This window comes from Ursus arctos, unplaced genomic scaffold (assembly GCF_023065955.2).
Source record: "Ursus arctos isolate Adak ecotype North America unplaced genomic scaffold, UrsArc2.0 scaffold_14, whole genome shotgun sequence".
NCBI lineage: Eukaryota > Metazoa > Chordata > Mammalia > Carnivora > Ursidae > Ursus > Ursus arctos.
In genome coordinates this window covers 8,640,181-8,663,637 of record NW_026622808.1, presented here as the reverse complement: position 1 = coordinate 8,663,637, position 23,457 = coordinate 8,640,181, and the positions used below count along the sequence as shown (strand labels likewise).

At 61.5% G+C, this 23,457-nt stretch overlaps 1 protein-coding gene and 1 long non-coding RNA gene across 4 annotated transcripts in view; one reads left to right on the top strand and one right to left on the bottom strand.

Annotated features, from left to right (window-relative positions):
* Positions 1-22,385, top strand: part of NTN1 (netrin 1) — a 174,410-nt gene extending 152,025 nt beyond the window's left edge. For all 3 annotated transcript variants that reach the window (XM_044391844.2, XM_044391845.2, XM_026520974.3), the window contains exons 6-7: positions 6,762-6,836; positions 22,025-22,385. In XM_044391844.2, coding sequence (XP_044247779.1) covers positions 6,762-6,836; positions 22,025-22,353 — 404 coding nt within the window. In that variant the 3' untranslated portion in view covers positions 22,354-22,385. The remainder of the gene's footprint in view (positions 1-6,761; positions 6,837-22,024) is intronic.
* Positions 19,467-22,235, bottom strand: LOC130543576 (uncharacterized). Its single transcript, XR_008959027.1, has 2 exons — positions 20,441-22,235; positions 19,467-20,258 (listed from the first exon to the last, which is right to left on the bottom strand). It is a non-coding gene; the product is annotated as an uncharacterized LOC130543576 (long non-coding RNA).
* Positions 22,386-23,457: the final 1,072 nt, after the last annotated feature.

The following is a 23,457-nucleotide window of genomic DNA, read 5'->3' as shown; positions in this document are numbered from 1 at the left end:
TTTGTTTTGCTCGTTTTCTAACTTCCGGAGTCGAGTACATGTATCTTCGTTCTTTTCTGTGTAACAATAAATCCTGTTGATTACATTGTGGTCAGGAAATGTGGCCTGCGTGCTTCCAGCTCCTGTGCAATTCGTTTAGCACCGTCTTACTGCTCAGGTTACTGTCCGTTCCTTTTTGTGTTCCTAAGACTTTTGTTCTTAATATATTTCGATAAGCTGTTATTCCACACGAGACATGCTTTTTTTATCACGGGCGAATTCTTTGTTAGGTGACGAGCTTAGAACTTCTTTAAAGAGGCTTACAACGTCTTCTTTCAAAGTTGTGAGCCTTAAAAACAAATTGCTTTATTTAGTGATGTCCCTCTGAAATGGTTATTTCAATATTTTTTAATCCATTTTTCAGTAGAGGGGTTGAATCCGTGTACAGGCATTGTTTTGCTTTTCAATAGTTGCTCTTCGTAATCTTTTTTTTTTTTTTTAAGATTTTATTTATTTATTCGACAGAGAGAGAGACAGCCAGCGAGAGAGGGAACACAAGCAGGGGGAGTGGGAGAGGAAGAAGCAGGCTCACAGCAGAAGAGCCTGATGTGGGGCTCGATCCCACAACGCCGGGATCACGCCCGGAGCCGAAGGCAGACGCTTAACCGCTGTGCCACCCAGGCGCCCCTGCTCTTCGTAATCTTGATTGATTTCAGTTGCTTTTTATATATTCCACTTTTTCTATTTTTTTCTTTTTTTTTAACATACTACCTATAATTAAAAAAAATTTTTTTTTAAGTAATCTTTATACCCAACTTGGGGCTCAAACTCACAACCCTGAGATCGAGAGTCCCATGCTCTACCCACTGCCCCAGCCAGGCACCCCCATAGTACTTATAATTTATTTCCCATTTTCTCCAGTGTTTTGTGGTTGCCTTTGGACTTTGTGAAAGCACTATTTGATCGAATGGCTTTTATTTGTCAGAGTCAAGCAGGAAAGAGCATCTCTTAATTCTACCTACTTACGACTCATTCTGTTGCTCAGTTTTTTTAATATGATCTAAGTTTCTGACTACATTTTATTTTTTTTAATTTATTTATTTTTAAAGATTTTATTTATTTATTCGACAGAGATAGAGACAGCCAGTGAGAGAGGGAACACAAGCAGGGGGAGTGGGAGAGGAAGAAGCAGGCTCATAGCAGAGGAGCCTGACGTGGGGCTCGATCCCATAACGCCAGGATCACGCCCTGAGCCGAAGGCAGACGCTTAACCGCTGTGCCACCCAGGCGCCCCTCTGACTACATTTTATAGTTATTTATTCTTATATATACTTATACACTGACGTTTCCTTTCAAACGTTTGAAAATTATTTTGGTATTTGCCTTCAGTTTCAGAACCAAATATGAAATCTCCGTGTTCGTGGGTTTCCGAGCCCATGACCGGTGCATTCGTAGCATACGATCTCTCCAAGACTTTCCTCTCTTAAACTCTTGCTTCTGATTCTTTTCATGGTTGGTTGGGAAACATTCTCAAGTACCTCTCTCAAAAGGGATGCACGATTGGAATATCGTCTGCATCCGTGCACACTGGAGAATGCCTTCTGCTCACTGTGGCCTGCACACATATGAGACAGTCTAGCTGGGTATAAAATTCCTCGATCACAGACTTTTCCCTCCTCAAGACCTATGGGCATCGCTCCGTGGTCATCTGGCTGGCTTCTTGTTGTTGATTTCTAATCCATCTATAATCTTCCCTCATCCTGGTATTTCATATGTTGGGCAAAGATGTGTCTGGGCGTTGGTCTCTTCCTTGATGTTTTTCCAAAATGTCAGTGAGCCTTCTCCTTGTGCGTATGTCGGTCTGCCTTTAGCTCAGGGGTCTGATCTTCGATCCTTGTTTCTATCCCACTTGGCTTCTGCTGCCTTCTCTCCCCATCATATGTCCCCCTCCACGTTCTCTCTTATATCCTTACCATTCTCTCCTTCGTGGTTTCCAAGTCTTTATCCTTTTCCTCTAGAATTTGCGAGAGTTTCCCCAGTTTATTCTCTGTGTCCGAATCAGGTGTCTCCAGGATCCTTTCTCTTTGCCGCTTCCAAAGTGGGTTTTAATGGTGCTGCTGAGTTTTTAGGTTTCCGTCTTGGTTTTTCCAGCTCTTCTTTCTTTCCTGTGTCACGTTCTTTGTCTTGTCATATGGCCTCTTGAGCTCGGACTAGTCTTCCCTTCTGGCTTTCTTCTCCAATTTCACAGAGGCCGTGTCTTTTTAGATCTTCAGTCTGCCATGCCCCTTCCGTTACACGTTGTCCATGGCTGTTGTCGAGCCCCGGCGACGGACTTTGAATACTTGTGATAGAGACCGTATGGCCTGCAAAGCCTAAGATATTTACTGTTAGGCATTTTGCAAAAGAAAATTTTTTTGCCGGTCCCTCTACTAGCACAACAGCTGGATTCCCATCTCAGCTACAAGCTGGACAGCAGGGGAATAGATGCAGGTCTGGCCCTACGCCCTGGCTTCTACCAGTGTTTTGCCTCGATTCACTTTTGCTCCGTGGAGATGGTATCCTTATGTCTGCACTGCCTGATTTCCTCATTCTCTGCACCAGTAATTTTGATAAAAATGCAAGTTCAAATATGCAAGTGCTGTCTGTCCTTCTGGGCCCCACCCTTCCTTAGGATCTCCCTCCCTGGAAGAGGGCACCACCCCCAGTGCTCCTGCCTACTTTCTGCCTGTTTGTTTTCTGGTTGCTGTCCCTGTGTCCTCTCTTTTTTCAAGGTCTTTCCGTGCGTCGGACAAAAGGCTGCGTCTTGAGGTAAAACCTGGGACAGGTTTTGCTCATTCCACCACCATCTGCCTTTAATTAATAGAGATTGCTCCCAGATTCCAACATTGGGTCATCTATCAGTTTGGTTTTTGGCGTGAGTGTGAATTTTCATTTTTCTCGTTGTCTTTACAGCACTTTTGGACCCAAACGAGGAGAGGCCACATGGGTGACTGCCAAGTAGATATGCCATTTTGAAGGGCTCAGGACTGCACGTAAAAGCTGTGCTTTGCCCGTCTTGAAGCAGTCTCTGTAGCTGTGTCTGTATTTGATAAAAGAAGAAAACGCAGGAACATTTTCCCTGTCCAGGGACCACTTGTCCAATGACCTCAGTTCTCTGGAATACACCCAAAACAAAGAGTCCGCAAGCCGCCAGATAGCTGCCGCGGTGTCCGCGTTCTGGACGTTATTCACTTTACCCCGAGGAGAGCGTTTCCGTCTCCCTCATTCCAAGCCGGTTTACCCGTGTTTTATGGACAGTTCGAACAGCCTCGGTTCTTGTTTCCCTAGCTCACAACCAAATTGGAATCGGCAAACCTGAAGGGAGTCAGGGACATTTTACAACAAGCACACTAACTTAAGAAGTATTTCTGGGGCGCCTGGGTGGCTCAGTCGGTTGAGCGTCTGTGTTCGGCTCAGGTCATGATCCCGGGGTCCTGGGATCAAGTCCCGCGTCGGGCCCCTTGCTCGGCGGGGAGCCTGCTTCTCTCTCCTTCTGCCTCTGCCCCCCACACTCATGCTCTCTCTCTCTCTCTCTCTAGTAAATAAATAAAAATCTTTTTAAAAAAGTATTTCTGATGGACAGAAAGGAAGGACATAGGACCCCTCCCCCCCCCAAGTACAACCATAAATGCTCAGAGGCCAGCGCCGTTTCCTGAAGAGCGGGCGGCTTGGGGTTCTCTGAGTGCCCCCCAGGGTGAGCGACAGCCACCTTCTCCGAGCCTTTCCTCTGCCGGTGTGGGTGCTCTGGGTGCCCTGTCGCCTCCTCCCACAGCTCCAGTGCTTTGGACAGCGGCCCCTGGGACCCTGGCTGGCTGCACATCAGGGTCCCCTGGGGAACGTTAGGAATCAGGACACGCAGCCTGCCCCCTCCACCAGTGAAATCAGAAGGTCTTGGGGATGGGACCCCAACACCAGTGTTTTTTAAAAGCTTCCGGCTAATTCCGCTGTATGGCCCGGGCTGGAAAGCAGGCCGTGAGGTCACGGGCTCCCAGCTAGACGGTCTCATTGCTAAAATGGGGCTCGTACAAATATGCCTCGTCGGTACTGTCCGGGGGCCGTCACTGAGGTGTGGGCTCTTACTATTCACGGGGAAGACTGAGACTTGTCAAGCAGGTTCCCTCTGGGCTGGGAATGGATGCCACACATTCTAGGACGATTCTGTTCCCGGTGGATGCTTAGCTCCGGACAGAAGAGCTGTGGATGTCACCAGGAGGGAAGGCAAGAAGGGAGAGCTCATGGTGCCTTGGGAAGAGGTTGTCCCAGGCTCTGCTGTCGTGCCTTCCTCCCCACAGTGCGTGGCTTACATGCGGCAGGTGTTCTAGAACCTTCCTGAGCCCTGGCTTCCTGGCTTTCAGGCGGGACCAGCAGTGCCTCCCTCACAGGCTTGCAGAGCCCACGGCTACACGGTCCTGCCCCCCCACCCCGGGCAGTGTGCCTCAGGGCCCAGACGGAGGCCTGCCGGGGACGCAGGGCCTAGGTGATTTCCTGCCAACCGGAACACAGGCACTGATGTGGGCCAACGACTTTTGACTTGGGTAAAAAAACAACCAGAAGGCGAGGAGCGAGGGGTTCAAGGCTGCCCCAGGAATAACGTCACCCAGCGCCACTCGCATTCCAATGAGCTTCCCTAGTGGAGAGAGCAGGGGGGGATTCCAGCCAGCTCGCTCGGGACCGCAGGACTCACGCACAGCCTGGGCTCAGGCGTGGTGGTGGCTTTGCTCTGCGCGTCGTCTGTCCCTGAGCTGGCCACCACCTGGCCCAGAGCAGTGCCCCCTGCGGTGAGGCTCCGGGCGGTGGGCCTGGTGCCGGTGTCTCCCGTGTCCGCGTTCAGGTCATCACCTTGTGTTGACCCCTTGCACGGGGCCGCCATAGAATGCGGGCCATGGTCTCTGGACAGCCCCGTCCCTGCCTCCCGAGAGGTCCCCCTCCCCCGGTCGTCAGCCAGCCAGCTGGCAGAAGTCACTAGCACGGTAGCCTCCCGGTGCCCCTGGCAGGGCATCCCGGCGGGTGGGCCGGTTCCAGGGCTCGGACCACGGGGGAGCAGGTAGGGGCCTGCTTTTTCCCCCATTTCCTGCAACTGGTTCCCAACGGGGTGCCTCCCCCGCCCCAGCCCGGGAAGAAGCTGGCTCAGGAGGCAACAGGGGGCTGCCGGGCCGTGTCCCCCAGGGCAGTGGGATGGAGCTGTTTGGACTCTAACCAACACCGGTCAGTGAATTTCGGGACCTGGAAGGAGGCGGCCACCTCCCAGGGGGCCAGAGGCTGACTCTGGGTGGTGGTGGGAGGGGGATCTCTGAATATTCTCTGCATCTCTAAGCCATGGGGGGTTGGGCGAGGGGCATCAGGAGGCCTGACTTGCTTCCCCGGCTTTGTTCTGTGCTCCCCACAAATCATTCCTTACCCCCACCCCGGCTTGGTGATGCCCTCTGCAGGGAGAGGGGCTGCACCTGCTCCCAGGGCGGTCACCTGTGTGCGTGTCACCTTTCTAGCCCCCTCCTCCTCACCTGTCACCAGGACACACCCCCAGCTCACGTCCCCTGCCCAGTGCTACCATTGCTCCTAGAACATTCTGGACCCTCCACCAGCTGTCTGGGCGTTGCTGGAACACAGGGTCCTCCTCATTCCCGCTCTGCGCGTCACGCCTGGCTCACATTTGAGGGGATCCACTGGTGGTCGCGGAGACGCAGCATGGCGTAACCAAGAGCGCACGCATTAGGCATCTCACGTCCGAGTTCAGGGCCCAGCCTGGGCGCCAGCTTTCAGGGGTGCCTTGGGCAGGTGGTCTCCGTGTTCTTACCTGCAGAATGGGACTGTCAGCCCCACATCCAAGAACGGTGGTGAGAACTGAGTGAGGCCTGGCATGTCGGGCAGTGGCGTGGGGCAGGCCGGAGCGATTCCCTGGGCCTCGCCGGTGGGCTGGCCATCGTGCTAAGGGTGTCTGTCACCCGCGGATCCAGCCGAGCAGTCGCGGCCCCTTGTCGGAAGAGCTGGCGGGGAGAGGGCCTGGCCGGGCCGAGGACAGAGGCCACCCCCAGGAGATGCAGGCCCGAAGGCTGGCAGGCCCCGGGGCCCTGGGCTTTGGGCCTGGCTCGCGCCCCGGCTCCGGGAAGCCCCCCGACGTGCTCCCGGCGGACGCGGCCCGGCAGCCCTGCGTCTCAGCAGTAGGGCCCATTAGAACTGAACTCCTCTCCGCGGAGCATTCTATTTGCACACTCCAGTAGAGTGGACACCAAAGGGGTTTTCTAATGCTTCATGGGCTGCTAATTTCCTCCGTGACCTCTTTTGTTGGGGTCTGACCCCAGCCAGAGGCTCCGCGCCATGAAAGCCAGCGTCTGACACAGACCCCGGGCGCGGGGTGACAATGAGGCGTCTATCGGCTTTAATCAGGCTCCAGTTGTGTCTTAAGAACCGGGTGGGGGGAGTTTGTGTGGCGCTCAGAAGCCCTGGGTGGCACAATACCCAAGCCCCCCGCGTCCCTCATGGAGGCCAAGGGGGCTCCAGGCAGCGGCTGAAGGGTTGGTGGGGCCAACGGCGGGGGGGGGGGGGGGGTCGGGCGGGGGCCCTTTGTCCCAAGCGCCGCTTTAGAAGGCCGGGCCTGCCCTGAATGGCCGGCCGCCCGCCCGCCCGGCCCGGCCCGTGGGTATCACAGGCCTCCGGGTATCTGGGGAGGCGGCCTCCCCCGCGGCCCCGGCCTATTCACGGCCAGCCTAATTAGGTTTTTTGTCTGTGTTCTCCCTCCCCTGCAGACTGTGACTCCTACTGCAAGGCCTCCAAAGGGAAGCTGAAGATTAACATGAAAAAGTACTGCAGGAAGGGCTATGGTGAGTGCCAGGCCCCTTGTCTGGCGGGGCCGGCGGGGGCCACGTGACCAGCCAGAAGCCTGGCTGGGGGTGGGGGGCAGGTGGTCCTGGCTGTGTGCTGGTCGTGGAGTCCCTGTGACCGGACAGGGGCCTGGCTGGCGGGATCCCACGCCCAAGGAACGTGTCAGCTCTTCCACCGAGGCCCTCGGAGGCCAGGGGCACCAGGGGCCTTCCGGGGGCACAAGGGGGCGCGAGGGGGCTGTGGGACGTGGGCACCGGGGTCTCTCCTCCGGGCAGGGGCTCCCCTGCGGCTGGGATTCCCAGCCTGGCCTCTGGCCTTCACCGGGTGGAGGGCTCTGTGGCCTCAGACCAGTCGCTTTCCCTCTCTGGTCTTCAGTGCCTTCATCCATACTGTGGGCTTTCAGCCCGAGGCTCCCTCCGTGGCTCAGTGTGGGGTCCTCCAGGCATCAGGAAAGGGGACAGGGGCTCCGTGGGTTTAAAACTCATATTCCAGAAGCCTCCTCCTTCCAAAGGTGGACTCTGCAAGGCTGAGGTGGGCCGGGGAATCTGCATTTTGATGGTTCACTGAAGTTTGAACGTAGCTTGTGGGGGGGCCCTGAGGGTCTTTTGCAGCCCGGAGCTATGGGCTGACAGCCCTGTCCCTTGAGCCATTGGCCCCCTTCCCCGGGGAGGGGTGACACAGCCCGTCACTCACGACACCCCATCCTCCCTGCGCCCCTTCTCTGTCGGGCGGCCCTGCCCCCCTTCTGGACGCACTTGCTGGGAACCTGCTTGTGCCAGGCTGGCCCGGGGGAGGTAAGGAGCCGGCTTTGTGGCTTCTGGTCCCTCAGAGTATCTGTGCTGGCTGGAGGTCTGCGCTGGCCAGACAGCATGTGACACAGTGTCAAGGAGTGACTTGGGAGGCCGTTGGGGAGCCTGCAGGAGGAGGGGAGCCCCTGGAGGCCGCCCCGGGCAGATGTGGGCAGGGAGCTGGGGGGCACTGCAGAGCGGGGCCCAGTAAACAGAAGTCTCCAGGGGATCATGCCGACAGAGCTGGGGGAGACCCGGGCGTCCAACGTGGGCAGCCGAGGCCCCTGTCACCCGGCCAAGAGGTCACCGCGGCCTGAATGCAGGCCCAGGGGCCCTGAACCCAGGCCTGGCGCCTTCCACCGTCGGGCCCTCCCCCTGACCCGGTGGGCCTGGCTGTTTTGGTTGGGAGCTGGGCCTTGCTCTTCCTGGCCACCCCAGTCCACCCTGCCCACCTCCCTCCACCGCCCCCCACTGCCACTGATGTCGCCCGGTCCCTTCCATCCCCTCTGCACCTGGCCCCCAGAGCTGAGTCCCCCAGCCACGGCCTGGGCAGGCCCGGCCACCCCCCACCACCCGGGCCTCTCCTGTCCGCCTTTCCAGCTCTGCCCTGCTCTGTATGTCTGGAAGCACCCAGCACAGGGCCAGGGGCCTGATGGGAGTGGGAGCGGGGACATCGGCTAGTCAGCTGGTGGTGGCTGGGCCGGAAGGGAGGGAGGAAGGAGCAGAGCTGGAGGACAACTTTGTCGGTCGCTCCCTGACCCAGGGGCGTCCAGCAGCCCAGCCCGCCGTCCTCCTGGGCCAACCATCTGAACCAGACCTAAGGTATTTTTCTTTAATAAGGACCAGGGTCAGGCCCTTTTAGAGTCATGAAGTGCACGAGGGAACCCAGAGGAATTTTGAGAACTTACAAAACGTCATCATCGTACCCCGTGTGAGTGTGTGTACGAACACGGATACACGCACACAAGGATACACGTAACATGATGCACCCAGAGCCCGAGCACCCCCACCCCCGGCCGCCCGGCCTGCCCCTTGACGGGGGTGTGTCCAGCAGTGGTCAGGCCACGGGGGGCCCTGTTTCAGACCCCCGTGGGGCCTGCAGCGAACTCCCCAAAGCCCCTTTCAAGTGTTTGCATCCAGGACAGTGCAGAAACCTCTGATTCCCCTGGAAAAAGAGCAAACTTGGAGATGGTTTAAGGGTAAGGGGGGTGCTGTCTCTGAGCCCCGGGGACACGCACGAGGAGAGGCCCAGGTAGGGCCGCGGCCTCCCAGCCCTGGGCTGCGTGCCTGCTGGGGCCTTCCAGGCAGGATACCCCGCTGCCCCCTCCGACCCTTCAGAGGGATGAGGGCTCAGGTAAGAAGGCCCAAGGGTTCTGTCGCGTTCCCAGGCTTGGGTCCTGGGGTTCAAGCGCGGGCTGTCTGCGCAGGCCCGGAGAGCCCGGGGTCATAGAGAAGACCTCTGCCCAGAACAGGGGGCAGGGGGAAGGAATGGTGGGTGTCCTTGGGGAAGGATTGCTTTGAGTTTCGTCTGGAAGCATCCTTTGAGTAGACACCTGAGAGGGGCTGGAAGGGGAGGGCCAAGCAGTCCTTCTGTGAGGTATTGGCCCGCAGCCCCTGTTCTGTTCTAAAAGTGAAGAAAGGAAAAATTAGGCTTTTTAAAAGTTACCAGAATAGCTCCCACGTTCCACCTGGTTCTATCCGACTCGGCCCCATTTTGTTCTCTTTTCTTCTTTTCCTCTATCGAATTCAGCTTCCCTGACCCCCGATGTTCCAGGGACCCTTGTCCCCCTTGGTGGTTTCCTGGCCCCCTAACAGCAGGCGGGCCAAACACCCTGTTTTTCATGAACTCAGAGGGGCCTCACAGGCCCTCCCCGGGACCTGCACCTGCGTGTCCTCCCCACCCCGCCCCCCCCAGCTTCAGGCCTGCCTTTCCTCGGGGTGCGGAACGTGGGGCATAGCCCCTGGGTTCCTTCTGCCCTCTGCTCCCTGGCCTGGCCCTCGCCTTCCCCCCAGCACCCCCAGGACCTACCTCCCCATGAATTATGTGAGTGAAGCAGGTGTCCAAGACGGCTGGCCTCGGTTCCCTCGTGTCACAGGTGGGGACGCGGGCCCAGCCGGGGGAGGTGACTTGCCCACGGAGGCCCGTCCTCCTGCTCCGTCCACCGCGGCCTGCCCTGGGCTTCTCCTCTCGCTTCACCTTTAGCCCCACATCCTGTCCCAAGGCCGGGAGGGGCGAGCAGCAGCCCGCGTGCCCATCTCTGCAAGCCTTCATCGCGGCCACCCCAGCTCCCGCCCCATACTCCCTGCTGGGCGCACCGCCCAGGCACCCACAGATTCTGCTGCTGGACAAGACTTGGGGAGCTGTAGGTGCGGGAGAAAAGTGGGGTGCCCCCTCGGGGAGCAGCCGGGCTCTGAAGCTGTCTTGCCATCAGCCGGAACGTCCTAACTGTGGCCTCGAGGCCGGGCCTGGCATTGCGCCCCTTCCTGTTCTCCAAAGGCCCTCGAGGGCTTCTGGTCCCCAGGACTGTTCCTGATTCTCTTGGGGCTAAACACTGGGGGGCAGTCCCCGCCCCAGCTTAGCACCCAGGCCTCTGTGTTCAGCCAGGACAAAGACGTGTCAGGGAGGGAACCCCAGGGGCTTCTGGAGAGGGTCTCCGAGAGCCCAGCGGGGTTGGCAGGCAGGCCCTCGGGGAGAGGCTTGTTCGGGAAGGGGGGAGCGGCCCCCCAGGGCTGGGCAGGGGCACACAGGTGCAGCCGGAGGCCTTGCTCTGGGGCTGGGTGGTGAGGCGTCATGACTGGGTTCGCAGGAGTTTGTGGAGAACCCCCCCTGCATTCCTTTGGGACCACGGCCCCCCAGATAACATGCGAGTGGGGGCATCCCTCCCCTGCCTGGGCCAGACCTGGGCCGGCGTGGGGTGCGATGAGCGGGAAGAGGACGAGGAGGGAGCTGGCCTGGCCGTGAGCGGGGAGGTGAGGCGGGCAGAGCGGGCCGGGCCAAGGGGGCCTGGGGACCGGGCTTCTGAGGGGCTGCATCATCTCTGCTCTGACTGCCACCCGGCAGGGAGCCAATTAGAAATTGTGACCAGTGCCCTGCACGTTCCAGGAGCCGCTAATGAGCACCCCGCGTTTGCTGCCCCTGCCAGGTGAGAGCAGGCCCCGGGCCCCCCTTCTTCCCGCTGGGGACGTGGAGCTGGGTCTCCGCCGACCCGGGCAGCGGACAGAAGGCCGGGAAACCGGGCAGAGGGCAATGACCTGTGTGGCTGGCTGGGGGTGTGCGGGTGGGTCCCACCCTGTGTTCGCTCTGGCGCTTTCCACACAAGAGGGGCCCAGTGCGGGTAGGGCTGGGGTGGGCACCAAGCTGGGCAAGAAGGACTGGGGTCGGGGGAGGGCCTCAGGGCCAAGCCCCGCCTTAATTGTCGCATCCAGGAAGTGCCCCTGGCGGGGAAGGGTGGCCCGTTCTGGTCCCGTGTGCAGGGAAGGGGCACCGGCCCCTCAGTCTGGACGTGCAGACCCCTAACGTGCTGTGGGACTTCGGGCAGGAGCCTCACTGGCCTGGGCCTGAGTTTCCTGTCACATGGAGGTGTCCTCCAGGGGACCTGACACCTTCTGGATGAGACCCCATCGCAGCCCAGCACCCCGGGGCCCACGCCATCTGCTCAGGGCAGGGTGACACTATGATCTGCGGCCACCCAGCCCTCTGTCGCCCTCGAGGGGACCCCGCCAGTGAGCAGCCTGTGGGGGACAGTTGTTCGCGTTCCTGTCCAGTCTTAGCAATGCTGGCCAGCTCTTCGGGGACACCTCGCCTGGGAGGGGCCCTTCCTTGGTGTGAATGCCCCTGGTGAGCGTGCTCGTGCGACGGCATGCGTGAGTGTGCATGTGAGGTGTGCTTGTGCGAGCAGGTGCTTGTGGGTGTGCACGAGTGTGAGTGTCGCATGTGCGTGCGTGTGGGCGTGTGTGCGAGTGGGCTCCTCTGGGTGTGCTTGTGTGAGTGCCAGTGTGTGGGTGTGCGAGTATAGGTGTGCTCGTGTGATAGCAAATGTGTGCCTGTGTGCATGTGGGTGTGTATGTGTGCGAGCATGTGAGCGTGTGCGTGTATTCGCATGTGTGTGTGCACATGCGTGTGTGCCGGCGAGTGTGCATGTGGGTGTGCGCCTGTGACTGTGTGCGCGTGTGCACGTGTGAGTGTGGGACTGTGTGCACGGGCACACGTGCGTGTGCGTGTGTGACCCTGTGTGTGTGTGACCATGTGTGTCACAGTGTGGGCGTGCTCGTGTGGCAGTGCGGTGTGTGGGTGTGGGTGTGCCTGTGTGTGCCTGTGAGTGTGTGTGCACGTGTGCACATGCGTGTTCACTGCGGAGTCCGCACTCCGTGGGGCGGCGCCGTCCGAGCCCCTCCCGCTGGAGCTGCACGCCGGGGAGGCAAGGCGATGAGAGTGACGGGACGACACTCTGTCCTCAGGGGGGTGTGGGGGGCCGCTAGGCTGGGACCCAGGAAAGGTTTCAGGCCACACTGCTCGCTGGTGCGGGACATGGCCCCTTCCCGCTCCCCTGACCTTCCGCCCCGCCAAGGCCACCCGGCCTCCGGCCTCTCCTCCTCCTTGTCCCTGAGCTTCTTCCGAGGCCCTGTCCTCACTCACCTTTTCACCTTTGCACCCCCTCCCCATCTCACACATCCCAGGAAGTCCTGCTCCCTCTTACACCCATCCCCACCCCTGCCAGTCCCTCTTCGCGCACTCATTGAGCGCCTGCTGTGTGCCCTCTCCTGTCCTGGGTGCTGAGCTTACGGATATGGAGGAGACACCGGCTTAGCCCTCAAGGAGCTTACAGTCTAGGAGGGGAGAAGGACACACAGACGAGAGCAGGGAACGTGGGCCAGCCTGAGGTCCAGAGACTGGTTCTCCAGAGAGGGTGTGGAGGGAGGGCTTCCCGGAGGAGGGGGCACCGGGAACCTTTGCTCCCGGGGCAAAGCAAGCTCCCAGGCAGAGGGAGGAAGGCCTCGGGCACAGAAGTGGATACAGGCTGGGGAAGCGGGTGCTGGGTTCGGGGGTGTGGGGGCCAGGGAGGCTGGGGAGAGGCCCGCGTGGGCCTCAGCAGCCACGGCCACGTCCGCGTGCGCAAAGCACCGTGAGCCCACCAAGAGCCGGGCCTGCTCACGTTGGCCCATGGGGGCCTGGGTGCTGCCTCCGGCCTCTTCCTTCTCCCTGGGATTCGAAAGTGGGGGGAGACAGACAGCTCACATTCTGAAAGGTGAGATCATCTCACTTTTGCCAGTTCTTGGAAAAATTATTCGTTCCCAGAAATGTTTATTAGTCACCCCTTTTGTTGAAAGACATTTTGGCACCACCAGATGGAAAAATCAAAATGCTTTTCGCAAGATGATTTGTGTCAAGCATGCCTCCTGAGATCCCGCAAGGATTACTTCTGAGGTACAGCTCGAAGGGGAGACGCTGTTGGCATCTGTGGGGAGAGTCAGGGCGCTCTAGGTTGTGCGCGCACGCTCCTGCTTTCTCGCGGGCCCGTGGCAGGAGTGGGCCCGGGACCTAAGCGGAGCTCTCATTCACACTGACATGCCCCTGTGTGCCCCGGGACCTCCTGGGGCCTTGCCGGGCTGGGGTGGGGCGTCTCCCTGCCTTCCTTCCCGTCCTTGCTGAATCCATGCGAACACCTGCGATGGGGGACTTGCGTCCTGCCCACGATATGCTGGGACTCTGCTCCAGACCGGGGACTCCGAAGCCCGAGAGGCTTCTCCTCCCCCGTGCCAGGGCCCGGAGCCTCTGGCCACCCAGAGAAGGCACAGCTGTCCCTTAGAAAGCTGAAGGACAGGTCCTCCCCCCCCCGGGACCCTTGATCCCCGTTCCTGGTAAGCCAGACACATCCTCCTTGGTAAACCGGTAGGTGGGGTCACTGTGGTGTTGGGGGGACGTTTAGAGTTGATGGAGCTGACGTGGCAGACATTGTAGTGGGGACTGGGGTGCTGGCGATGGGCCTGGCATGTGGGGGACGGAGGTCACGGGCCGATCCCCAATGGGGGGTGGGTGTGGGTGTGCTGCCGGTGGTGGGAATGCCTGCAGATTACCGGGGAGCGGGTGGGGATGTCGTGACGGAGCCTGGCCCTTGCCTGGCTCTCGTCCAGCTGCTCAGGCTGGAGATCAGATGGGGTCGGGGGGCGGAGAGGCCCCGAACTCAGGCCTCTTTTTGTCTCACCAGCCCCAGGGATGTGGGGCCTCTCAGCAAATGAGGGCCTCTCCCCTCTTAACACTCCCTCCCCTTCCTTTTCTTGGCCTCGAGTTCAAGAGCTGTTCCTGATCAGTCCCGTCCGGGGACGACGCGCCTGTGTCCACAGCACGCTTCGATCTCGGGGCTTGGGTGGGGGTACGGATGTTCCCGATCCCCAGGGGCCGTTCCTGGGAGATGCTCCCTCGACCCCCAGTGCACCCCCCGCAGCCCCAGGGAGCGGGACGCAGACCAGCCAGCAGCACGTGGCATGGTGTTTCAGAGGCTCGCTGACCCTTCCCTGGGGGTCACTGGCCCCCCGGGGATCCTGCGATTTCCCCAGCCAGATGTGACCTCCCCTCCTTCCCACCCCCAGAGTGCCAGCCCCATATGGAGGCCAGATGTGGAGCTGGGTCCGCGTGAGTCAGGCTGAGGTCGAGGAATGCGGGTGACCACCAGGTTGGACAGGGAGGGCCCAAGGGCCCCCGTGACAGCTTGACGGAAAGGCCCCTGATCCCTCAGGGTGCTGCACTGACCGGGCCTCCCGCCCCCCTTCCCAGCACAGTGACTCCCTGTCCCCACAGACAGGGGAGCCCGGAGCCTGCGCCTCCCACCACTGCCCCTCCCAGCCGGCTGCAGGGTGCCGAGCTCCAGAGGGGGCTGCGGGTGGGCGGGCAGCTGCCGCTGCCTCGGTCCCCCTCGTTGGAGCTTCCTCTCCTCTTCTTTCTTGCACTGTTTCCTCTCTGAGCATCCTTCCTTAGGGAGGGGGGGCAGGAGGGAAGGCTCTGCAGGGCTAGCAAGGCTGGCTAGTGAGAGGTGTCTCCTCCTGTTTCACAGATGGGGATGTGGAGGTTTGGAGGGGTGGGGGCAGGGATCTGTCCAAGGTGCCTGGAGAGCTGGGCACCTGGGGCTGGGACACTGGCTGTGTCCCACACCTGTGACGGGCAGCACTTGTCCTCTCTGCTGGTCGGGGAGCTGTCTCCAGGGTCACAGAGCATCTCTCGCAGTGACGCAGGGCTCAGATGGGCATTTCCCCCCGCCGTGGCAGGGATCGGGTGGGTCCTGACGCTGCCCGTGCTGGGAGCAGTGCCCGGCACCCCGTTCACCCAGCACCCCTGCCCCCAGTCTTCACACACCTGCCGTGTGCAGCTCCGCCGGGCTGGGAAATAGGGCCAGGCCCCCGCCCCCCATGCCCCAGGGCACCCTCCGGAGCAGGCTGCGGGAGGCGTGGCAGGGGACCGGGGACACCCTTCCAAAGGCTCGCAGGCACATGCTGATTCCCCCAGGGGAACGTGGCTGGCCGAGGAGCAGCCACCGGACTCTGGTGCTGTGGTCTGGATCCCGCTTGGTTCCTATTTCCGGGCCTGACGCCCTTTCTTTGGGGCTCCTTGGAGAAACAGGTTCTGTCCTTGGGGTGTGGGTTGACTTTTAGGATCTAGAGCCAAGTGGGGTGTGCAGAGGGTGCACGACAGGACCCGTCGCTGCTGGACGCCCCAACTCCAGGGCTCCAGCTGGGGAGGCGGGGCTGCCCTTTGAGCTCCTGCGAAGGGGCTGCCTGGAGGTGGTGGCCTTAATGGGGACTGGGCTGCGGGGTATGTTTGGGGACCTCAGACGGGCCACACCCCCGCTGTGCAGCACGTATCAATTTGCAGCCAGAAGCACCGTCCGCATCGAGCTTTCTGGGAGCGCTGGAGGCCACGCGTCCAGGAGGGCAATGAGGGGCCTGGACTGAGGCCATATTCGGGGAGATCGACCCTCTTGCCTTCTCCTCCTTCAGAGCCCAGGACTCCTGCTGGTGCACCGGCCTGGGGCAGCACTCCTCGCTGGGCCTTCCTGGGGGGGCTGGGAGGCAGGTTTGGCCAGAGGACATCTCCTGGGGCTGTGTGAGGCCATCCTCCGGGGTGACACTCTGGCCTCTCTGGCCAGGCCTGGGGTGGGAGGCGGGGGCCAAGCCAGGCTGTTTCGGTCCCTCTGGCCTGGGAGAGGGGGTCATCTCTCTCTGGCTCCTTTGAGGAAGAGACCAGCCCGGTGATGAGGGCACCCCACTGGGCAGGCAGGGCTCAGGTCCACTCTCCTCCCTGAGCCTCTGGCCAAGCGGGGTGGTCAGTCCCCCGACCCCTTCTCACTTGTGAAGGGGGATGCAGGTGGCCAGGCCAGACTGGGACCGTTTCCCAGGGAACAGGACTCATGTCTTCCCCAGAGTTTCCCTCTCCAATTCCCGGATGTCCCGACATCCTCTCCTCTGGGGATCCCTGTGCAGTGAGATGGTCCCAGGCACCTCACCCCTCTCCCCTCCCAAGAACGAGCCTGAGCACCGGGGCGTGGCTGGGAAACTGAGGCAGCTTTCACGTTGCTCTTGGTTCTGAGAGAGAGAGGCAAACCAGGACTTCTTTTGCCGAGAAGTAAAAAGGAGGGACCCTCAGCCGGCCCTAAGGTCCCCACCTTCTCTGAGGTCTGAGGTCGGACTTTTCGGGGGTGGCAGCCCGGGGATTCCTGAGCATTCCTGTGCCGGGCTGTGGCCCGTGGCCTGGTCTGGCCACAGCTTGCCCAGCTCGCCACCTCGTTTCAGGCAGACGGCCGAGACACCTCATGGCGAGTGCGCGGGTCCCGGCTCGATGGCCCGCACCCCCGGCCCGCCCACTCGCTCCGTCCCCTGTGGCCGGTCAGCGTCTTCGAGAACAAGACTTGGCCCGGCTCCGGGCTTTCTTACCTTCAGGGGCGACTGGGAAGCATGTGGTCAGAGCTGCATTTTATGAAAGCAGCTGCAACTCATGACACACTTTCTATACCGGGAGATTTATGGGGCTGCATGGTTTTAATGGTTTCTGTGGGGTTAGTGTCCTCCCCCATTCGTCCTGGCCGCTGTCTCTGAGACAGATGGGTGACAAGTCTTCCCCGGCTGGACCGGCCCAACAGGAAGGTATGGCTGGGCGGGCGGTGGCGGGGGGAGGCCGGGGGCTGGCCACCCAAGCCTCCTTGGGAGGGGCGGCTGCTGGGAAGCCCCTGGGGGCCCACCCTGAGCAGCCCATAAATCCAGGAGACCTCCGGGCGGCAGGAAGCCTCCCCACAGAGGTGTCCCAGGGCTCCAGGCTTGTGGGAAGAGGAAGATGCTTGGGAGCCCCTGTCCCCCATGAGGGCCCGTGCCAGGGCCCCTCCCCCAGGGCCCGGCCCAGCAGGTTGTCTCAGGCGGAGCCAGCAGATGAATGAGCAGCAACTGTATACTCTTCCCGGAGCAAACAGCTATCCTAGAACCTGGCCCAGGCCGGGAGCTTTGATGCCAGCAGGAGGTCCCCCAAACCTACCAGCAGGGACATAAGTCGGCTTAGAGCTACTTCCTGTCACTAACTGTCCCGGGAGGTGGCTGTGCCAGGTCCTCGGAGGGCCCAGAGCTGACAGGCTCTGAGTCTCTTGGGTCAGGGCTGGAGCTGGGGAGGAAGGCTCGGAAGGAACAGGGACAGAGAGAACATGGCTGCCTGCTGGGGGCCAGCAAGTCCCCCCTGGGAGGACTCCAAGCACAGGACCTGGAGCTTCTTTTTCGTATGCTTTTGATGGCCTGAGAGTCTCCCAGCGTTGGGACCCAGGAGAGGTTGAGGCTTCCTGGAAGGATGGCCAAGGTCTGTTCCTATAGGACATGTGGGGGCCCTGTGCACCCAGCCTGCCCTGGACCTGCCTCTGGGCTCCCCGCTCCTTGGCCAGGCCAGTCCACCTCTGGCACAGGCCGTTCTTGCCGACTGTGGCCTCTGTGGGCCAGGCCCTCGGTCCACCTCTCACCTGCTGGGAGTCGCAGCCAGCCCTGCAGCTGAAGGATGGAGAGCTGCGTGCCCCCCACCAGCCTGGCTGCAGGCTGGGATTAAGAAGAGAAGTGCGTCGTCACAGCCCTGCGCCGGGGGCTGGTAAGTCCTTCCTGTGAACCCCAGGATTGCTGGGGGTCGGGGGGGGGCTGCCGCCACGCCCTGCCTGCCGCCTTGCTATCAGCCGTGAGGCGGGCTGCAGACATGGGGGCTCCTAGGCCAGGAGACAAAGTGCAGCCTGGCCCCTAGGACCTGGGCCACAGACGCCAGCTCCTCGCTCCTAGTGAGCTCTCTCCTTGCCCCGTTCTGCAGACAAGCTTCCCCTCCAGCTTGCTCAGGGGCGCCCAGAGGGGCCCCAGCTCAGCTGGACTTCCCAGAGCTGACCTCACCCATCCTGCCTGGCGGGCTCCAGGTCTCCTCCCCCCCATGCCTGCTTTTGTCCATGCAGAAAGCAGGGCCCCAGGCGCCAGGCACGCAGCTCTCTTGCAGCCTGAGCCCTCATTTTTGGGGGTGAGCAAGGGCTCAGCGTCAGGGAGGGCGTTTGCGGTGTGGACACCGAGATGCGGCCGCTTATCACTGAGAGAGGGGGCCAGGCTCCCCAGCTCGGCCACTGCCTCATCTCTGCGCTGGAGAGGGACACCTCTGGTTTGCGCTGGGACCCTCGGCCTGCCCGCTGGTCCCAGCATGCCTCTTCCTGTCCCCGTCTAATCTCTGTCTGCCTTTGAGGGTCATGGCCCTTATTTCTGAAGACGGGATGGGGGATGCTCACTGGGCCCCCACGTTCTGCCCTCTTGGAGGTCACGCTAGGACATCAGTGCACAGACGGGGGGGTGGTGGCTTAGGCATCCTAAGGGCTGAGGCTCATGGGCCTGGTGTTGCATGTCGTGTGGGTGTAAGGGGCACGCCCGCAGGCATCGTGGTGCCCGCGTGGGCAGAGCTGCCTGTGCCCGGTGTGCGGGTTGGGCGGTGCCACGGGCCCCCAGGAGACCCCAGTCATCCCGGGCTCCCGGCCAGCAGGCCCCGCGGAGGTGGTGGCCGTCCCCGTGCCGTGCTGTGGCGGGCTCGCTCCCCGAGCGTGCGGAGTGGGTCTGCCTGAGGTCACCGTTTCAGTGTGCATTTTGAATATTTTCAGCTGGATGTGCACGGCAGGGACTTGGCCCGTGCACTGCGTGTGCAGCTCATACTTGGTGGGCTGCGTAATGTGCGGAGGCGTTGCCAAGGGCAGCGGAACTGTGGAGTTTTTCCAGCATAATCACATGAATTCTAGGGCCACCCTCCCCTGCCCCTGCGCCCGCCTGTGCCGTCCGCTCCAAGGCCTGGGAGCCGCCGGGAACTGCTGGGGTGGAGGGAAGACGGGGGCCGTTGCTTTATCCCAGTGGACCGGCGTCTACTGCTCTGGCCCCTGGATTCTCGGGGACAAGGTGTTCAGGGGTGGGGCACCCCTTTGGGCTGTGTCCTCAGTGTGGAGCGGAGCCCCTCCACTCCTGTACTGGCCGGGCCTGGGGAAGTGGGGGGGGGGGTTGCTGCTTTGGATGCCCTGCCTGGTGTTCCAGAACATTCCTTCAGGGGAGGGAAGCTCCAGACCGGGGAAGGTGGGGCATGGGTCTCCAGTCCTCCTGCTGTGTGAAGGGCCACATTCTTGCCGCTCCAGAGAGTAAGAAGGGCCAGAGCAGGGCCTGACCGGTCCGGCTAGCTCTCTCCGGCCTCCCCCCAGCCCAGCTGGCCCACGTCGCCAGGGCTGCCGTCCCGCCTGGCCCTGGGCCGACACCCAAGATCCGAGCCCCCAGTTCCAACCAGGCGAGTTTGCTCGGGCCGCCAGAACCAAGCGCCACAGGCTGGGGGCTTAAGCAACAGAAATTTATTGTCTCACGGTTCCGGAGGCCGGAGTCGGAGATCGAGGTGTCCGCACACGGCTTCTCCAGAGACCCCCTCCTCGGTTTGCAGGCGGCTGCTTCTCGCGGTGTCTTCCCTCCGTGTGTCTGTGTGTCCATCCTGATCTGCTCCTCTCAGGAGGCCACAGTTGATTGGATTAGGGCTCCCTCTAATCACTTCCTCTTACCGTACTGACCTCCGCAGTGACCCTGTCTCTGAAAACCGGCACGTCCTCGGGTCCTGGGGGGCTTGCATGTCGTCCTGTGAAATCTGGGGCCGGGAGACACGGCTCAGCCTGTCCCCACTAGATGCCCAGGGCCTGGGGCACAGCCACATTCCCCAGGCGCTTTCTACAGCATCTTTCTGGGGCCACCCCCTGCCCACCCCAGCTGGCGGGGGTAGTGGGGGGGAGGGCACCGTGGCTGGGCCGGGGGTCTGCGATCCCACACAGGGAAACAGCGGCATCCTGACGGAGCCTCATTCTGCATTCAGCTCAGTCCTGAGGAGAGGAAACCGGGGTTCTCAGGGACGCCAGCTCCCCCGTCGCTTAGAGGGGCACTCAGTTGCCACGGTGACCTCCCTACGCACAAACACACGGCCCAGCCACTTCTGCAGGCTGGAGAGGGCTCCCCACCCCACCTCAGAGTTCACACTGAGTGTTGAGTCCCTTGGTGACAAAAACATGGAAACCGTTGCCATGGCAGCCATTCTTTGGAGCCCTCAGACTGGAGTGCAAAGTTCGGGATGCCCAGGAACGGCTGAAATGAAATATGGGAAAATCTGCCACGTCCCTCACCCCAGAAGGACGAGCTGGAGGGTGGCGGACCCTCCCCTGGACCCCTCTGTCCCCGAACCTCCCCGGCATCCTGGGCCAAGTGTGGGGACAGAGGGGAACAGGGAGGGCCCTGGGAGTGAAAGCGGCAGGGTGGGCCCCGGAGACCTTGAGAGAGGCTGGCCAGCACGGGCGGCCAGGCCAGGCCAGGAGTGGGCAGGTGACGAGCACGCGGCATGCCCCGGGGACATGTCCTCCTGGCAGTTGGAGCCACGGAGCCAGCCCACAGCTTGGTTTCTGCAGGTGTAATCTGGAGAGATGCACTGCTCCTTTTCCAGAAGGGCTCAGGTCCACTCATCCGTCACAATCTTCAGCCTGGTCCAGGGGTGAAGGATGCAGGGGGTGGGAGGTGGGCTCAGCAAGGGCAACATGCCCTGTTCTGACGGGGGGGACAGGGAATGACTAGGTTTTCCTTGATCGGTCTGTGCAGCGGAGACCTCTCCCTTTTTCCCTGGAATGATTATGTGCCCTCCCCCAGCAGTTCCCCAGTGGGGCCCCATGGGGCTCTGCTAACTCGAGATGCACTTGCTGAAGAGGTCTGCAGTCCAAGTTGTTTGGGAAACCAACACACGGATACACACGCACGATTTGTAGATTGAAGGCTCTGAAAAGTCCTGCAGTAAGGAAACGTCTTGACTTTGTTTAACCCAGAATTTCACAAACCTATTCAGCAAAGATCCCCCTCTGTTTCTTTAAAAGGCATTTCCTCCTGTTTTTAAAATACCTCCTAATGTCCTGCAGAAATAACATTAACATTTACTAGGGCACTGATTCTCAAAGTGTGTTCCCTGGAGCAGCGGCAGTGGCACCACCTGGGGATTGGTCAGAGAGGCAAACTCTGGGGGCCCATTCAGATCTGTTGAATTGCAAACTCCGGGGTGACGCCCAGAAATATGTGTTTGACAAGCCCTCCGGGGGATTCTGATGCAGGCTCCAGTGGAGAACCCTGTACCAGGGGATGTTTCAGTGGAGAATTAGGAGGGGAATAGCCTGGGGAACTGGAGAGAGTCAGGAGGGAGGGAGGCAGCCTGGCAGGGATGGGAAGGGGGCAGTACAAGGACCCTGGACTCTGGAAGGGGAACCGCGGCCACCCGGAAGGGCAGGTTCACGGTACCCTGCACCTGGCACTGAGATCCCATCATGGTTTTCTGAGATTGGGTCAAGGGCAAGGTTGTGTGTCTGGAGGTGTCATGAGGCTTGATGTTAAGGGCTTGGAGCCTTTGGAAATGCCATGGCAGGAGGTGGGGGGGGCACTAAGGAGGTTCCCACCCAGACTGCCAAGAGTGGCCCGGGCTGCTCTCACAGAGGGCACCTGTCCTGGGCAGGCGGACTCTGCCCAGAGTGCTGGGAGGAGGGGTGGTCAGTTCCTATAAGCTTCTGCTAGCCTTGCTGGCCCCAGAGGGGGCTTGTCCCCAAAGGCAGTGCTTCAACACAGGCATGAGGTAAGGCTTTCTGGAGCAGCGGCCAGGTCCAGGTGTTGGCAGGTGGGGTTCTCCCGATCAGCTTCGGCACCACCCACGCGTGCCCCAGGGGGGTACCCTGTGCCGTCCCTTCTCAGCTGTGCCTTCTCCATAGGGCCTCCGGGGGAGAGGGCGCGGGCAGGCAGGCCCCACCTGGCTACAGGAACCGGCGGGTGCCCAGGCCGCACTCCTCGGCCCCAGGGCCCACTCTCCCGCCTGTGCTTCCTTGCAGCGGTCCAGGTCCACATCCTGAAGGCGGACAAGGCAGGGGACTGGTGGAAGTTCACGGTGAACATCATCTCCGTGTACAAGCAGGGCACGAGCCGCATCCGCCGCGGTGACCAGAGCCTGTGGATCCGCTCGCGGGACATCGCCTGCAAGTGTCCCAAAATCAAGCCCCTCAAGAAGTACCTGCTGCTGGGCAACGCGGAGGACTCGCCCGACCAGAGCGGCATCGTGGCGGACAAGAGCAGCCTGGTGATCCAGTGGCGGGACACGTGGGCGCGGCGGCTGCGCAAGTTCCAGCAGCGCGAGAAGAAGGGCAAGTGCAAGAAGGCCTAGCGCGGAGGCAGCGGCGCGCCGGGCCGGCGGGCGGGGCGGGGCGGGGCGGGGGCCGAGCGGGCTTTCCCGGGCGGGGGCGGGGCGGGCGGGGGACGGGGCCGCGGGGCGGAGCTTCGGGCCGCGGCCCCGCCCCCAGCCTCCCCCCACCTACCCCGACCGCCGCGCGCCCGGGGCGGGAGAGATGAGGACGAGACTTAGCTACCTCACGGGCTCCTTCCAGAGCAGCGGCGCGGGCCTGACCCGGGGCGGGGGGGCCGAGGGGCCGGGGTGAGGGGCGCAGAGCCGCGCAGCTGGGGCCGCCCCCGCGGCGCTGGCCGGTTCTGGGGAGGGGAACGTGAGAACTGTGAACCCGGGGTGGGGGCGCTGATCGAGACGTCCCTCCTACCCCCCAGACCCTCCTTTGTCTGGGGATCCCCGCACGGGACCCCTGGCCGCGACAACTTGGGCCCCAGCCCGCACTTGGGGCCGCCTGAGCGGTCTGTCCCACCGGCAGTCCCCGTGGCCTCCGCTGCCACCTGCTGAGTTGGTCGTGGGGGGGGGGGTTGGGGGGACGGGGATCCCGTCCGTGGAGTCAGAGGAGCGCGATCCGGGGTTGGCGCCTGTCCGCACCCCGCTGCGCGATGGGTGCTGGCCCGGGCGTCTGGCCCATGCGGAGGGCAGTGGGCCCAAGGACACCCCTGAGAAGCCCCAGCCGGGTGGTCACCGCCTCACGCTGGAGCTGCCTGTTGGAGGAGGCATTGCGAAGGCAAAACCTCCCAGAGAGTTTCCTTTCTGGAAACTTGGAACCAGCGCCTTTATGACATTTTCCAGGGGAGGGGGAAGGGGCAGTGACACTATTTGTGTAATGACGTCAGCTCCTGGGAAGGGCCTGGGGTATGGAATGCAGGTTTGCACAGGCAATTGGGCCGGCCTGGGGGAAGGGGCTCGGCCTCCTCGGCCAGGGTTTGCGGGCTCCGCAAGGTCCCAGGGTGCCTGAGCCTCAGGCAGGCAGTGGCAGGGATGACCAGGTTCCCATGGGCCAAGGAAGCCACAACCACTTCCTCTTGCTGCCCTCACTCCTGCGTCCCTCAGGAAAGGGACAGAGGCTGCTGGACCGAGAGTGCC